At 26.8% G+C, this 17,921-nt stretch overlaps 2 protein-coding genes across 2 annotated transcripts; one reads left to right on the forward strand and one right to left on the reverse strand.

The window, feature by feature from the left end:
• Window positions 1-5,046: 5,046 nt before the first annotated feature.
• LOC111029594 (dolichyl-diphosphooligosaccharide--protein glycosyltransferase subunit 2) lies at window positions 5,047-10,347 on the reverse strand. Its single transcript, XM_022308655.1, has 13 exons — window positions 10,158-10,347; window positions 9,885-10,078; window positions 7,856-7,984; window positions 7,630-7,793; window positions 7,426-7,565; window positions 7,182-7,360; window positions 6,896-7,089; window positions 6,584-6,799; window positions 6,320-6,524; window positions 6,071-6,262; window positions 5,910-6,005; window positions 5,771-5,846; window positions 5,047-5,681 (listed from the first exon to the last, which is right to left on the reverse strand). The coding sequence occupies exons 1-13, from the start codon at window positions 10,165-10,167 to the stop codon at window positions 5,542-5,544; spliced, it is 1,935 nt and encodes a 644-aa protein (XP_022164347.1). The 5' UTR covers window positions 10,168-10,347; the 3' UTR covers window positions 5,047-5,541.
• A 392-nt stretch (window positions 10,348-10,739) lies between these two features.
• On the forward strand, window positions 10,740-17,450 carry LOC111029597 (STAM-binding protein). The gene is made up of 10 exons (XM_022308658.1): window positions 10,740-10,855; window positions 10,927-11,025; window positions 11,372-11,540; window positions 12,538-12,710; window positions 12,826-12,924; window positions 14,127-14,301; window positions 14,415-14,552; window positions 15,294-15,406; window positions 15,477-15,582; window positions 16,645-17,450. The coding sequence occupies exons 1-10, from the start codon at window positions 10,740-10,742 to the stop codon at window positions 16,702-16,704; spliced, it is 1,248 nt and encodes a 415-aa protein (XP_022164350.1). The 3' UTR covers window positions 16,705-17,450.
• The last annotated feature ends 471 nt before the right edge of the window (window positions 17,451-17,921 follow it).

Raw genomic sequence — 17,921 nt, forward strand, 5'->3', positions numbered from 1 at the left:
CATTGGATGTTAAAGGCTGCAGTCTATTTCGAATAACGAACAAATTGATTAAATACAAATAAATGCAAGTGATATAGAATAACCACTGGGCTGTACACGTTTAAACAATTTCAAACATACTATTATGGAGTTCATTTTTGAATCTGCCCCGATCATATTATATACAACTCATATACGATGTACAATGCACATTACACACAATATAAAGTCAGTATCGGTAAAAATCCATAGTATAAGAAATAAATTGATCGTAATCTAAATAAAATATTATAACATTGTATTGAAATATTAACAAATGATCGTCATATTTTTGTGTTTTTGAAATTCCGGAAAAATTGAAAAGTAGAAGTTATTTTTTAATTTGACTATACAATGTACAAACTAGATCCAATTTTCTACCAGAAACCACTCCCAAAGTTGAAAATCAAAACATTTCCCCTCTATAATAGGTGTCTTAAAAACACCACAAAAAATTAATATTAAAAAAAAAGTCCCATTTTTAAGAATGCGACAAAATTAGGACTAATAACTATATTATCGGAATAGGAGGTAATTTGCTAAAATCTATAAGACTATATGAGAACTATTATGATTTATAATATTGTGACAATACTTATTACTTTTACTTATAAGTATACTCTACGACAAATGGCAATTTACATTTCTTTCTGATCGGGTTAATTAATAATTTCACAAAAATCAATACTTTCGATTCGGGGTGGCGAAATCGATGCAGGATTATAGCGTTCCTTGTACGGCGGCGGTTAACCAACACAGGTTACTGCCACATTTTGTGTCACCGGAAGAGTCAATATTATGTTGCAAGTTTTTTACTTGGGGCAAGTTATCCTGAAAAATATGTATTTATTGAAACGGACAAGCTACGGAGACACGTATTTTTATTCCCAAGCGAGCAATGTGTAATGTGTATCAGAGTGCAAAACAACCAGACCGTTGTCGGTTCATTTTATTTTACGTGTTACACCGCGCCCAGCTCGTAGAATAATGATAATTATTTGTACATAATATATTGTAATTAGTGTTATACACGCAGTACATAATATCCTTATATCCCGACATTTACCTGTATTGTTGGTATTATTATTTTAAGTTTTAATAAATATATGTTTTGCAGAATAACTTGCCCCCCCAAAACAGCAAAAAAAAACTTATCTAACACTATACACGTAAACTTGTTTATCTCACTTATAACGTGTACAATCAAAAGATTAAGACGTATTCGAACCCAAAAGTTTTCAGATTCCCCCTCCCCTAAAAACTCAAAATTTGGAGTTTGAAGTCTACTTAGAGAGCCAGTGTGGCAATGTCATCATATATTGAACTACGAGTAAACTTGTACACACAGGACGATCAATCATAATTTTTTAATCAAATTTTTTATAATGTTTAGATATTATTAATTAAGTGATACGCTTATATCATATAGATTAAATAATTCATGGTAATTTACATTCGGATAAAATATTGCAGATTTGACATTTCTATAATAAAAGTTCAAAAGGAGTTCTAAAAATTAACATATCATGATTTATTGATTTATCTATACTCAGTTTATGGATTTATTATTTATGATATTATAATACATTAATATCTATCATCTATATGCAAAGCTGGGCAGTAGGTAACTAGTTAAAAAGTTAAAAGTTATTTTTTTGATAACTTTTAATATAACTATAGTTTAAAAAAAATGAAATAACTTTCTTAGTAACTAAGTTATTCCTTTTTATAAATAAATGTTATTTAACTTAGATATTTTGTTAAAACTTAAGTTATTTATGAGTTTTTATTATGAACTGTACCTATATTATTTGCATTGATATTTCTGAGAACTGCCAGGACGGAGGGATATCTGCCAATGATTGTAGGTACCTACATCATTATTTATTTCTATATTATAGACGTATAGTAGTACATGTATGATGTATATACATATAGTAGGTACCTAGTAATTGACTAGTATCATAGTGAATAGTGATTATTATTATTTATACATTTATTTATTAGGTACTTAGTACCTGGTACTAATTTGGAATATAATAAGGAAGTTTGGGAATTTATAAACATATTGTTACTTAATAGGTAATTATAAAATTTCCAGAACGGACCTAATAAGTAATTTCAGATACTGACGTAGTGATACTTCATACCTATACCTAGGTATACGTCTTATAAAATCATATAGTCTGCGCATTTGTTATTAATTTATTTCACTTCATACCATAACTAGTTATTTTCCCACGATGAGATAAAAAACGTTTTAAAGTAACTTGAAGGTTTTTAAAAAAAAAAGTAACTTAACTTAGTTATTATTTTCATGAAAATTGGTAACTTAACTTAGTTACTCAAATTTGTTTATTTTATAAAATGAACTTTAACTTAGCAAAGTTATTTTTTATTTTAGGAAAACTTATAACTAGTTAAGAAAATTGGTTAACTTACTCGGCTTTGTCTATATGACTAATGCTAAACCTCACCATTTGTCTGAGATAATAATTAACGATTCTAATCATTTCAATGACTAAAAAACGGATAAGTGGGTAACGCTCTGTTGTATCATAGAACCATTAGGTGTCTTGAAAGTCACTGCAATGGATGTGTTAAATTTGAATTCAATGATGTAAATTCATATAATCGAAAAACGGTTCTGAGCGAAGACGGCCTATCAGCCTATAATACTACTAATAGTATATTTGATGATATTATTGCGATTAAAGTCATTTATTTTACTATTAGGCATTAGTATTAATAGGCTATATTTGTTTTGGCCAAAAACTACAATTCGAAATATCATAATAATTGTGTGCATAAAATAAATAAACATACCCTAAAAGTGTTTTATATGTCGACGAATATATTATTCAATCACAACAAAATAACTAAAACCGTTATTCTTGGTTTTAAATTTTCAATATGAATAATAACTTGCAATTAATTTTAATACATACATTTATTTTAAACTGTAAGACAAAGACACTATTTCACTAAGAGCTCTATTAAATTAGTTACTATGTTATATTTTGTTAGCTTTAAAAAAAGGTATAGGTATAATTCTTAATTTTCTATGAAAAAAAAGTAATTTAATAAAAAACTGATTTTTAACTAAGTTACGTTTAGCCCTGGTTCACTTGTTGGGTAGTTTTACAAGTTTCGAAAATGAGAAAAAGGAACTTTTAACTTTAAACTCAACTTTTTCTACATTAACTTAATTCAACGAGTTAAACAAAAATAGTCAATATTGCCAATTTCGTAGAATCGTGTTTCCTATGCAATGATTAATCATTTATCATTAAATTCAAATCTAAGACATCCATTACAATGACATACTCAACAACTCTACACAGCAGAGCGGTGTCCAATTGTTTACTTTTTTTGTAATAATTAATATTATCATTGGTTTATTATACTGAATTTCACATCATTTTTTGGGTGTAATCGAAGGAAATTTTTGAACTGATTAATGCTGTATAATTGTATGATGTACTTTTATGTACCTACCCTTTATCCTATCTATGATTTCTATACCAATCATTGATTATGTACATATTTGTATGAATTGTATACAAATTTGTTTAATGTACAATTTGTAGATAGAAAACGTGTTTTTAATGTTTGAATAATTATATGGTGAAACAACTGATGGGTAAGTTGATAGCAGTCAGAGGTGTAAACTTTTTTAATCATAGTTTCTTGGGTAATATTTGTTATATTTATGTCTGTTCTGTTTGTGACATTAGAACAAATAACAGTAATATCGTTGTATGGGTTTAATATGTAATTCAGGACCTAGCGTCTTACCCGATAGATATTTGTGAAACCATTAATTTACTTTCAATAGCTAGTTGGTGACTGCAATTAAGTAAGTAAATTAATTAAGTCCCTCAAAGTGTCGGTGTAGTCCGTTTTCCAAAATAATAGTTAGAACAAAATTAGAATAGTGCATAATCACGTGCGTGATGTGATGTATGATTTCAGTATTTCACGTCGCATGTCATAGATAATAATAATATAAATTATTTAAATCTATGTTATGTAATTTGATGTTTTTTGTTTGGAACACGCGACAAGGAACATGTACTTTTGCGTTTTTCTTGAAAAATTTCTCTCCGTTACACAAATATTTTTTCAGATGTCATATAAATGACAAAGTTTACTTACCTATAACATCTATATATTGGTGATTACCTACCTAATGATTATAATATTGCATTTACATATGGGTACTCGTCGTTGTCTCGATTAATACCTAAAAATATTTAAGTTTGCCACAAATATTGTTCATGACACCTAATTTAATAAAAGAAAACTATCTTGAATATATTTAATGTTTTTACAAAAAAATATTGAAATCTATTAGGTACCTAATTTCAATGACAGGATGACTGAAGTGGCAAGAACCAGAACATATATAATCTTATTTAATATTTTTATCTAATTGTATGTATCAAGGAGACGTTTTCATTGATACACATGTTGTAGTAGCTGCAAAATAATTTGCAAATTTTCAATTTGATAAATTTTGTTAAAATTTGTACATTAAATGCTTTTAAAAAAATATTGTGCATTTATGTATTTTTAAGCTGGCTATTGTAACCATTTGTACAATACAAGAGCAGAGTACCTATGGTTATTTGTTTTTAAATCGCAACAAGAAAATCATACAATGTGAAATCGAGTGAATATCTAGATACGTCATACAAATTTGAACTTCAAACGCTCATAAAATTTAATTTATATTTCCAGTAGACAATCTCAAGAGGAATATTCTATTAAATTTAAAACTAAAAATATTTTCATGATTTTGTCGAAATTCTAACTTTAGATCCTTATAAAGCCACAAAAAATTATTGTGGATTTATCCTCAACTTTATTTTTAATTTCCACTAATGCCGTAACCACTCAACAGGGGCGGTTTAGACCAATACAGCAGAAGTTCCTAGTTTCTTTTGTTTTTTTTTTCAATATTCAGTGATTTACTTGTTTGTTTATTCATCCTTTTTAACAATACTACTAAAAAAAAGACAAAAATTGCTGTTTCAAATTTTACTACATAATTTCCGAAGAACAAATAATACTTAAAATAAAAAATTAAAAACAATACATTTATCGACTAAAGAAATTTAGCTTCATTTAAATTCAACCCATTATATTGACAAATAAAATTAAGTATGTTTATATAAAAATGCTTTGTTCAGAAAATATTATTTGTAAACATTAAAATTAAGTAGGTAAATACATAAATAATGTATATATTTATACACAATATATGTATGTGTAAAATTCATGTTTTCATATTCTAATATTTATAAATGTAAAACATTATTCATTATATGTACATCTCATTGAGATTTTACAATACAATTCAGAAAATATGATTCAATGCTAGCAATAATGAAAAAAGAAATTGAAACTGACATTTGTTTATACACAACGGAATGAATATTTTATAGTTTAAATTTTATCATCGATAACCCGTTCAATAGAATTGTCATAGAATGTATATGACATTGTAACAATTCTAAGTTACTTGTTTCTTCTCCTTGCAATGTACGACAGTAATCGGTTACCAAATAAGAATGTTGAAATTCCCAATAAAAATAAATATTTCAATGTTATGAACATATCTAGGTATACCCAAAACATACCAAACAGTATGAATATGCCTGAAAAATAATAATTTTTAACAATCAATATTTAGTTAGTAAGTTATAGGTATAAATACTAAATAATTAAGGAGATTTAAGCCACTTACTTGCTAATGCCGAATGAAATCCTATGGCACTCAGATTGAACGGAAAGTTTTTTATATTAACTCCCAAGCGAGCCCACTAGAAAAGTGAAATTTTAATAACAAGTAGTAGATAGAAATTATGATTGTTACTAATACTAACCAGAACAAAAAGAACCAACAATGGCGCAAGGGACAAAACAGTAAAAAGAAGAGATACAATATGAGGCGGTCTAGGTTCAGGTTCTCTAAAAGTATGCTAAAACATAAACATACATAATGTTAGACACAATACTTCAATTAAAATATATATGTTTTACGCACAGATATCAATCTTTTTGGTTTATAAAAATCTGCAAAAGGTTCAGAAGCATCTGATTCAACTTCAGAAAATTTCAATTTGATGTCACTAAAATGCCAAACTATAGGATTTTTTAACAAAGAGTCACCAATAATTAAATCCATTGAATATAAACCAGAAGCATGTTTGAATGATACCGATTTAACACCTAAGTCCTGGAAAAAATAATTTTTTTAACTAAGCATACAATTTATTGTGTTTATAATACCTACCATATCCAATTTATAATTATTTTGTGAGTCCAATTCGGCAACAAATACACTTTGAGAACCAGTTTTGATATTTGTAAACCTAACAAATGCTTGGTGTACTTGTACATGTTTCTTCACTTGATAATCTTTAATAGCAAAACGTACTATAATTCTTTGCATGTGGTCTGCTTTCAATCGTGTAGGCAATTTTTCACCATATTTCAAACTAAAAACGTGTTATGTTTAACAAAAAATTGGCTCAGCAGAAAATCGAATTATTCATACCTTTGGAGTGATGGGCCTGTTTGTTGATCATTATCAGTTGTCCCAACTTTAAAATCAACAATGTTCACCGAAGAAGCTGATACTTTTACCTCAAGTGGAATAGCTGTATTGCCCAAAAGTGGAATCTTGACTTTTTCTAATGGTGTAGCACTTATCACTATGCTATAGATTCCAATAGACAAATCTGGTTCATTAAAATCTAATTCATATACAGTCCTTAAAACAAAATATAAAATTGGTTAGATAAAAAAAATAATATTATCAAATACATAAGTAATAATTTACTATTTGAATTTAGACATAAACTCTTACTTGTCGGCAGTTGATTTGAACTTATTTTTAGACATAACAACTTTGTTATTTAACATAGCTGATTCAACACCAACAGAAAGAGATGTTGGCAATGGTTCTCCAAGCAAATTGGTGAAACGCACAGAAAGTATTTTTTGTGTATCATCTAGATCACCCATTGGTTTCACAAGTGTAGCAGCAATTGGCAAATGGTACTATAAATATTTTATAAACATTACAATAATAATAAAAGAAACATTACTATAATATTATTGCATGAATTAATAAAAATCAATAAAAAGCATACTTTGTTATTGGACAATGTTTTAAGAGCACTAAGCAAGAAATATGCTCCCTTGGGCGTTTGTACCGATTTACGAGACAAAAAGTAATTACTAAACATAAGAGCTTGATCATTTTGGATTGGGAATGAAGTATTGCATTGCACAGCATCACAAAATTTGTATACTCCAGTCAACACTAGGGCTAAAATTAAAGTAGTGAAAATATAAAAAACAATGTTTAAAATACAATTTTGTATATCATTTTACCAGTTACAGACAAGCCTCCTTCAAATTGTAAGAATTTACGGTCAACCTGATCAACTTGCATAATGGCATCAGACAGACGATTGAAAGCAAAACGTCCTTCGGGCCCAAGGCTTGCCAATAAATGTATTGAATATCCAAAACTGTAATAGAAAATATTTTATTTATTATTTTATTTTGATCATTAATAATTTGTCTGAAACATACTCAGTAATAGTATCATCAGGCTTCATTTTCCTTTTTATGATATTTATAAGTTTAGTAATATCCTTGGGTTTAAGATTAAGGTTACTCAAAATACTGACACCAAAGTATAAATCAGACATGTGAACATCTCTAATATCTTTCTTCTCCAACATAGTATAAACATCCTAAAAAAATATAATTTATAATAACAGTTTGCAAGTTACCTAAACAAAACAAATTGTATTACTTGGACTGATTCGTCAACAATTAATTTTCCTGAACATATGGCAATTGCTTTCCATGCACTTGTTGAAAAATATACAGAATCTAATGATTTTGATTTCCCAACTAATTTCATTAATTTATCGCAAACAGCCTAGACATAACATAAATTTAATAATTTAGTAAGTACCTACTAATTAATAATAAATAGAAAAATATTTACAACTAATTTTACTAATCATTATTATTTATTAATTAACTAATAATAACTGTGATATTTCATAATGTTTATAGCCTTCAACAAATCATAGTTGGCCAGTTATTAACAGACCAAATAATTATAAATGTTCATTTTCTATATTTATTTATTGTATATAAATTGACTACCTAGTCATTTCACATTTTTTTTGGCAACAATAACGTTTACGTTGTTTTACAGGATAACATGATTTAAACAACTATGGTACTTTAGTTTTGTTTTAAAGCCATTAAAAACATTATGCCAATCACCATGATCTAGGGTCTTCAAACATTTTTCTTCAAAGGCCTAATAAAAAATGTACAGCTCTTACGGGTCAAAAAGATATAATTTGTAATTTAAAAATATGATAAATGAATGATTAAAATAATATTGAATGTAAAAAATAGTTCGATTACATTTCATATTTTTTAGTTTAAACAATACAAAAAATAGTAAATACCGAGTTCAACAATTTTAAAACACCCAAATGTAAACATTAAATAATGTACAGCTTTCAATAAATTATAATATTTAATACTGAATAGCACATTAAATGATAGTGTAAAACATTTATGGTGCAAACATAATAATTATAGGTAACAATTATTTTTTTCACTTATAATTAATCGGAAAAAAAAAACGGATAATAGTTGAAAAAATGTAGCTATTAATTTAAGTTGACTTGGAAACGTGTAGCATAATACAAACAAAAACATAACAAATAGGTAGTTAATTGAGATTAATATTTCATAATCAGAATATTAATATAAATCATAGACGTATGTAAACATTTCTACCTAAATGAGTTTTATATACATTTTATAGAATATAATTAAAAATTAAAAACTATGTAGGTATTTATTGATGAGTTTAGCTATCACACAATATATTATGGTCCACCACCATTTTGTGTACCAGTCAGGGTCCTGGTGGAAAATTTTGGGATGGTCAAGAGTGTTTGGCTTTATATTTTATAATATATGATAATGAGAAATTAGTATAACATTAGTATAAAATATAATTAATTAAATTATTAAACTGTACAGTAGCTGTAATTAAACACTAGAATCTAGGTGAGCCTGAACTTTGCTTATTTGGCCCTTATACTACCTTACTATAAATACGAGTATAGTATACAGTAAACAATGTTCTGTGTTTTTAACTGAAGAACCTAGTAATAAAAAATAATTATATAATTGTGTTTATATTTTTATATTTTTTAATCCGGCATGTTGAGAGATGGCTCAGTTAATTTATTAATCCATAGTCATAATTACATTATGTGATCATTTAAAAAAGTAATTTTTTCTCAGTGTTAACAAAACAAAAATTTTAGGTACCTACATATTCACTCCAAAAACTGTTTCTTTAACAAAGCTGTTTTAATACAATTTTATTTTATATAATTAAATTATATTATTTTAATAAAAAAATCTTATTTAATTTTAAATACATATATTTCTGGTGTATAGAAAATTAACTGTATTATAGAAAGATAATTCTTATGAATAAATTAGTTTTATATTATTCTAATTAAAATATAGTAAGCAACTAACTTTTTTTTTATAATTTTAGTATAATTTTCAAGAAAATTTCACATATTTCTACAGTTGTATAGTTGATATATGATCTATATCAAGCTTATATATAAACACCTAAAAATGAGTAAACTAGAAAGTTTATAAAATCTAAACATGACAATTTAAACATTTTTTTAAGCAATGAAAAAATGAGAATCTCGAATCTGAATATAATATATACTGACATACTGTGGTTGTTAATGTAGTTTATTTGGAGTAAAGTGGATACTCACTTGAACACCAGGTATTTGTTGATTAAGCTGTTGCAATCCAGATACAGCATAGAAGACATCAGACAAATTTTCAGATTCTAAGCCTGTAAGCAGCACACCCTTTAATTGGTCTTTGTCCCTAGATGTCAAGTATGTATCGACAGATAGACTTGACGAAAGGCATAGACAACTAGTCACCACGAAGAACAAAAATACTAAAACAGTAAACAATTTTAAATTGTATCAAATTAATTTACGTTATCCATCAACATTCAGACAGTGGTGATTTCTTACCAACTTTCATGATGAGCTCTAAACCACACACACCAGATAAATGTGTTAACCAATTTGTTTAACTATACTAAACCATCACAGAGAATTATACTGAGAAAAATCTAATAAAAATAAATTATTAGGAAGTCTGACGTAGCCGGCAGAATATTTTCAATTTTTGTATACTCAATCAATTATGTGTTATTGTGTTATCAGGAATAATCGTTAGGTTATGTTTACAACACGTCGTTTCATCAATGTACAGCAAAGACGTGTCATTTTTACGACCATTAACCATTTATCAGAACTCGGTTTATACCATAGCTCCTGATTGTAATCACAGTAAAGTTGTAGATAATATTATATAATATGTTTATTTACAACCGTGATTATAATATAAAGATTATATAATCTGTGGTACTAACTACTAATATCAATAACGTGCCTCTCATAGATAAAAAGCAACAAAAAAAATATGTTATTCCTACTTTGTACTCGAATCTCATATTTTCAGTTGTTTTCATTATTTATACAATTTGTTGTCTTTTAAGATATTTAATATTTCATACAAAATTGAATTGGCTTATAAAATATAAATCAAATATGAGTCATAATCTAACTGGTTTAGACAATTTTAAAGAAAAGCCAGAAAAAAGGATTCAACAATTGTTGATGTTAAGTTCAAAAGTTGAATTGAACACAAGTATAGCAGCTAGAAAGTATGATTTTGCACGATACAGCACTTACATGCTTCTACAATATAAAATACAATAATTTTACTTTGTTATAGATATTATCGATCAGGGCGAGAAATGATCAGTATGGCTGATGTGTATATAAAAGAAAACAATTTGGAACAAGCGTATATTCTCTACATGAGATTTATGACGTAAGGTTTTGATATTTAACTACTTTCATTCCATATTTCCATCTAACGATAAAATAAAACTAAAGTGCTGTACTTACACACATTTGGATGTTTGTTGTATTTAATACAATTTATATCTACGTGCACAGTTTATTATGATAGATTTATTAACTTTAGTTTGGTTGATAACTTGTTTTGTTTAATTTAATACATATCATAAACCTCATATTAAAAAATTAAAAGAATAATGAGTTTGATTATTTGTAATAAGGAATGTGAAACTAAACAAATGTATTTTTTTAATTATAAACTTACACAACGTAGCATAATTTTAATTATTTAATATATATTTTTATTTTTATTTTAGATTATTTTTGGAAACTATTAATGAACATCCAGATTACAAAAATGTTCCAATTGAAGAACGCAATTTAAATTATCGAGCACTTCGTGATGTTCTTCCAAAAACAGAAAATATAAAAGCTAAATTATTAGAACAGTATAGTACAGAATATGAGTTGTATCAAGAACAAAAAGTAAATATAATTTGATTATAGTATAATTTCTCTTATAGTACAACTACATGTTTTTGAATAACAAACTAATTTAGTCCTTTTCAGTTAATTTTGATTTGAGCACCCTAACTGTTAAATCAAATATAATTTTAAAAATAGGTAGGTGTATGCACATAAGAGGTAGGCTAGACATTTGAATTGATTTAATAAAGTATAAATGTATATTTAAGCATCCACTAAATACAATTTGCTAATACAATTAATATTCATCATAGTAGTTTATCTGACTTTTTGAACTAACTAATTCTTGACTTTAACAAGTTAATTATATTTAAATATTTAATAAAAACAAATTGTATGTATTCTGTATTTTGTGTCTTATGTGATATAATGATGATTGATTTGAGTTCACTACCCTTCCTTACCCTGATGAAATGAAATTTTTGGCGTAAAATGTAATGTGTTTTTATAATTGTATGTGTAAATTAAATTATAAAGAATTTTTGTTATTAAATATTAGAGCTGTTTAGGAATTTTCGTATTTGGTAAACCTTTTTTAACAGGATTTGTTTTTTGGGAACCAACAAAGAATGGATGGGAGCCATTTGGGTTGCACCAAAATTCTCTGATAAAAATATGTATGTTTATATTCACATTTTAAATTACTTAGCAATCATTGATACAAATTCGGCATATGTTACTGTATGCTGTATGCATGTAAAACTATTTTTATGATTCCAAAAGATGATAAATATTCATTTGTTTGTTAATGAATACATGATAGTTTTTTTAATCAAAAATAATACCTAAATAATTTAGCTTTTAAAAAATTAACAAGATAAAGGTAGTATGTGTGTTGATGGTAATTTTTTATTACTTTAGGATCTAAGGCTTGAATATAATATTTTTGGAAATTTATATTTCACACATTTAAAAGATATGCGGTTATTATTATTTATTAATAAAACAATTTTCTATTAGTGTAATATAATATATCTAACAAAATTTATATTGATAGGCATTAGAAAAATTTAAGGAAAAACGTGAACAAAAAGTATTAAATATAGAAAAGAGTGATACACCATCTAATAAAAATGTCACTCAAGAACATTTAAATTCAAATTTAGATGATGCCACCGTACCTGAATTAAATAATACTTATTTAAATAATCCTGCATCATTTGAATTAAGGTAAGATTTATTTTAAACTAAATTGCATATAAATAACATATCACATAATATAAATTATTATTTTTAATTAAACCTAATAAAATTAAGCAATTCATAAATATTTAATTATTTCCAGACCATCAGATCACAATTTAATCAATTTTACTGAATTGAATGATAATACTTCACCTTCAAATATACCTACACATTCAAATTCAAAAATACAATTTAATCAGTAAGTAGTTATTTTTAATTTGACCATATAGTGATATATAATAATTATTTAAGGTTGAAAAATTTTGACATCATATTTTTTTAATAAATATGTAATATACATCATAGAATGCTAAATATATTATTTTATTTAACATGGGCTTAGCCTGAAGTACAGTAATAAATAAGTAAATTATACATGGAAACGACAAAGCAGCAAAGTGAAACGTAACTAGGTATCTAGATTAATGTAAGAACATAAGGTGGATGTTAGCGAGTTGCATTATGCGGTGAATTGGATTGTTCAAACTATAATTAGTAGTATGCATAGTGATAGCAAAACAAGTGGTAGAGAAAGGCAGCCATGGAGGGATTCAAAAGTTGATTAGGATAGGAGCTTAGGTTGGATCAGTAGAACCATCGATGAGATTTTGGAGGAACTTTAAGTTAATGTCAACTCTTCTATGGGTTAGCGTTGATAGAAAAAGCTCATGGTGAAGTAGAGAGTAGTCATGCAATGTGTGAGGGATATTTAACACATGGCCAGCATAGGATAGAAAGTGCCTTTGGTATCATTCGATGATTGCAGTCGGAGGCTGTGTGGGGATCCCACAAAACTGAACCATACTCAAGCAGGGGTCGCACTAAGGAACAATAGAGAGCCTTCAGCTCAGAGGTAAGCATAAAGTCAAACAATATCTGCTCTACAAACACTAGTGTCTTATATACCTTATGACTTATTGATTTTATATAAAAGTGGAAACTAAGGTCAGCGGATAAAAGAACACTCAGGTCTTTTTTTACGACTGATTGATGGAAGATTAATATTGTTAACGAGTAGGTGTGGGTAATTAAAGTACGAGACCTGGAGAAGTACATCGACTGGCATTTATTCACATTTAATTCATGACCACTAGTCTTAAACCAATTAACTAGGGTGTTAATTTTGCCTTGCATTGGGAGATAGTCAAAGTCGTTGCTAATTTATCAGAAAATGTTTAGGTCATCTGTGAAAGCTAGGATATTACAATATTGGGATTATTTGCTTAATACTGTTCATAAACAGAGTAAATAGTAAAGGTGACAGGTGGCCCTCTTATGGAAAAATGATATACTATACTTATTTTAGTTATATTCACTATTAAGTATTGAATAATATAAATAATACTTTGTACTTACTATTTAACATTAAAAGTCATGTTTGAAATTAACTATTTTTTTTAGACATAAGCCTATTGTTGATAGAAGTACTAAACCAATGTTAAACAAGAATACTTCGAGCCCGTACAATCTTCGCCAAATAATAGTTCCGGGCAATTTAACAAGAAGATTCCTAGAACAAGCACAACGTAATACATCAAATAATTTGGAGACTTGTGGCATATTAGCTGGAAAATTGGTAATTTTATTTTATTTTTCTTTATAGTATTGCAGATTCATTTAAATTTGTTTGTAATTTTATGTTGAGTTGTATACACAATTAACAAACATTTTCATTTTAATAATTATTAGAGTTCTAACTGTTTAATTGTGACTCATTTGATGATACCAAAACAAAGTGGTACATCAGATTCGTGTACTACGATGAACGAAGAAGACATTTTTGAATTTCAAGACAAACAAGATCTAATTACCTTAGGATGGATACATGTAAGATTGATTGGATAATACAAATCATCTAATTAGTTATTTATAGTTAAGGCCCAAAAATAAATGACTTTACTATTTTTTTTTTTTCATAGACGATGATTTCTTATCTCTAAATGTATTTAAATACCATACAAATCTAAATATTTAGTTAATTTTCCATTTTAAATTCTGAGAAGAGCAATGGATTCATTACTTTTACAAAGATGTGTTTTTTTAGGTTGTAGCGACTACCTACTGTAATACGTATTTTAGACACAGTGGCGTCACTTGCTCACTGCGCTTGCTTGGACAATTTAAATCGAAAACATCCCTTGATTTGCCATGATATAAAATCCTTGAGTTGGTTTCAGAGTAACCAAACTTAACCTAACCTTACATCGAGAACTACCCAAGGTGGTTTTACATGTCAAGGAATGAAGCCAATCTAATAATTTTGAGAGCGAGCGCGTAGTGCTGTGTAAAGCTGGGTCTATGCGTATTATGATTGGGAGTTGTAATAAGTAATAAGCCCCTTTTTTTGGGGGTCTAAAGATTTTTTATAAGAGAAAATGCTTTGATTTTCAACATTAAGTGTTGTTTGTGGTAGACAATTAGATTTAGCTTGTATTTTGGGGATTATTTAATGTTTCTTAGGTCATCAACTTTCAAGCTCTTATCTATTTTTAAATATTAAGTATTTTTTCTTTCATACAAATTCTTAGTTATTAACATTTTTAAGCAGTTATTATTTATGTTTAACAGACTCATCCATCGCAAACCTCATTCATGTCAAGTGTAGACTTGCATACACATTATTCATATCAATTAATGATGCCAGAAGCTATTGCAATTGTTTGTGCGCCTAAATATAATGAGTAATATTATTTTATTGTGTTTTGATTACATATTTTATTAAATATTAAGTTTAATTTATATTGTTTTCAGATCAAATTTTTTCTTTTTGACACCTTATCATGGGTTACAAGTTATAGCTGATTGCAAATTTTTCAGTGGTTTCCACACTCATAACACAGATGGTGATATTTATGCTGTATGTATTAATCTATTATTATTATTGAATATGTGTTTTTATATGATTGCCTATTTAAAATTGTTTAACAACATTTATCGCCAACTGATTAATAACAATTTTAACATCACAGATTTTATTATTTATGCACTTCCAGGGAATACTGGACGATAAGTCCAGGGACAAAAGTCTGAGGATACAAAATATTATATTACAATTTCATTAATAATTATATAATATTATATTATATTTGATGACTTTTCTTTTAACTTAGCTAAACTTTACAAATATTAAAATCCCATAAAATAATTGAAAAATAATAGTCAATATAAAAGTAAGTTCAAAAATATAAACCTTTTGGCTTTCTATAATATGATAAACAATTTTTCAAATACCCATTGATCACTCTGCAGTCTATAATAATAATAATTATTATATTGTCCATTATTTTGAATAATAAGTGTAAAGAATAATTATCAAATATAATATAATATTAATATTGTATAAGACAATTAATTAAATTTTTAAAATAAATATTAATTATATGTGTATCTGCCTACCTATATAATATATTATATTATTGATTATCATTAATTTAATTATAAATGAACATTTAATAGAATACTTTGTATTGTATTTGTATAGTTTGACTATAAAAATGTGCTCGGATTTTTTTGTTCAGAGGTAAAAAAATGGGTCTCAACTTTTTTTAAACCAGACTTCATGACGAATTAACACTTTCAGTTAGGACAGAAAAAAAATTTTGTTTTTATTTTAATATTGTGGTTCTTGAAACGTACTAATCCATTACTGAAAAGCAAAATAAAGGACTACACTCCGCTCCACGGAGAAGGTGCCCGTTTCGCGCATGTAGACTGACGGCAGTGAGCATTACTAGGCTCCGTTTCCCCCACTTTGTCCCTTCAATACGTGTGGAATGCGCTAATTCAAACACAATTTGTTACTACTCTCGTGGTGCCGAAAATATAATTACATTTATGACCAAAAATATCAACTATCATAACTTTTTTATCACCAAATAATTTACTAGCAATATTAAAAACGTTTAATATTTTATTTTAGATTGCTGAACATTATGTATTGGATGACAGCCAGCTGGTCAATGTGGTTGATTTTAGATAGTATATTATTACAGTATTTTAAACATTTAAGTATTAATTAAGTGAAAAATTAAAATAGTAGTTATATGTAGTTATTGTATGTTCTGGTGTAATCTTGATTACTCTACAGATTTCCTAAGATTCTCAAAAAAATTTAAAAATAGTCATAAAGTTTTTTTGTGAATTAAAATAAAAATGAGTTATTTCGCCTATGTTCTTTGTGTGACTTCAGATTCTATGTATCAACTTTTGACTTATCTCTAATTTTTCTTGTTTTTTTTAATTTCACATAAATTCTAAATATTCAACATTTACAACTGTTTTCTATTTTTCTGATTACTAAAAGTCCAATGCCAGTTACAGTTTTCAAACTTATTCTACATTTATTAACACTCAAAAAAATCAAAAAGTCAATCAAGTTGTTACTAAGTTTCTGCCTAGAATAACATCATGTGTGAGCAAATCAGATTTGAGTTTGTGACATATGCTAAAATCTTTTTACATACATATTATGTGTATGTATCTAATTTGTGCTGTTATTGATTTTAATTATTATTTATTGAAATTCATCATAATTACTCTGGTATTTACTTGAATATTTGTGTGATCTAACAATATCCATGGTTTCAAATAAAATATATAATATTCCAACACGTTTTCCATTTTAAGATGTATTTTATTGAGCTCTGTAAGTCATCAAAACATACAGTAGGTAGTAGGTACCTATCTACTAAAACTAATTCACATTTGGTGTACCTAGTAGTTATTAAGACTTGGTATTTGTTGATTCTAAAAATAAATCTCATTCATTATTTTTGGGTAATTTGGTAATGATTTATTTCGATTTTTACTTAATGATTTATAAAATATTTTCTATATTTATGTCTTTATGTGAACCTTTTTAAATGATTAGGATTTAGGACTTATTATATTTAAAATTATGTCATATTCTCTAATAGAAATTGACCGAATAGAAATAATTTTGTTGGATAAATCATGAACATATTTATAATTTATATAGTGTTTTTGGAAAAGAGATTACTAAAACAGTCAAATTGTATTATACTTTTCATTTTATAGTTTATTTTAACATTTTAAATAATACAAATAGAATATTTGTTAGTGGTTGTTGATTGTTATTATTGATATTTTTTTTTTTTATGTTAGACAAATTTCCTATTTATCTTAGTACTTTATTGACTTACTTTATTTGTTTATTAACATTATATTAAATAAATA

Source organism: Myzus persicae, unplaced genomic scaffold, assembly GCF_001856785.1.
Source record: "Myzus persicae strain clone G006 unplaced genomic scaffold, MPER_G0061.0, whole genome shotgun sequence".
Taxonomy (NCBI): Eukaryota; Metazoa; Arthropoda; class Insecta; order Hemiptera; family Aphididae; genus Myzus; species Myzus persicae.

Coding starts and splice junctions, on each gene's coding strand:
- LOC111029594 (XM_022308655.1), bottom strand. Junction 7,794..7,855: donor TTGTTGACGAATCAGTCCAA/GTAATACAATTT, acceptor ATATTTTTTTAG/GATGTTTATACTATGTTGGA. Junction 6,263..6,319: donor ATAATTATAAATTGGATATG/GTAGGTATTATA, acceptor TATTTTTTCCAG/GACTTAGGTGTTAAATCGGT.
- LOC111029597 (XM_022308658.1), top strand. CDS start 10,740: ATGAGTCATAATCTAACTGGTTTAGACAATTTTAAAGAAAAGCCAGAA. Junction 11,541..12,537: donor AGTTGTATCAAGAACAAAAA/GTAAATATAATT, acceptor TTATATTGATAG/GCATTAGAAAAATTTAAGGA. Junction 12,711..12,825: donor CCTGCATCATTTGAATTAAG/GTAAGATTTATT, acceptor AATTATTTCCAG/ACCATCAGATCACAATTTAA.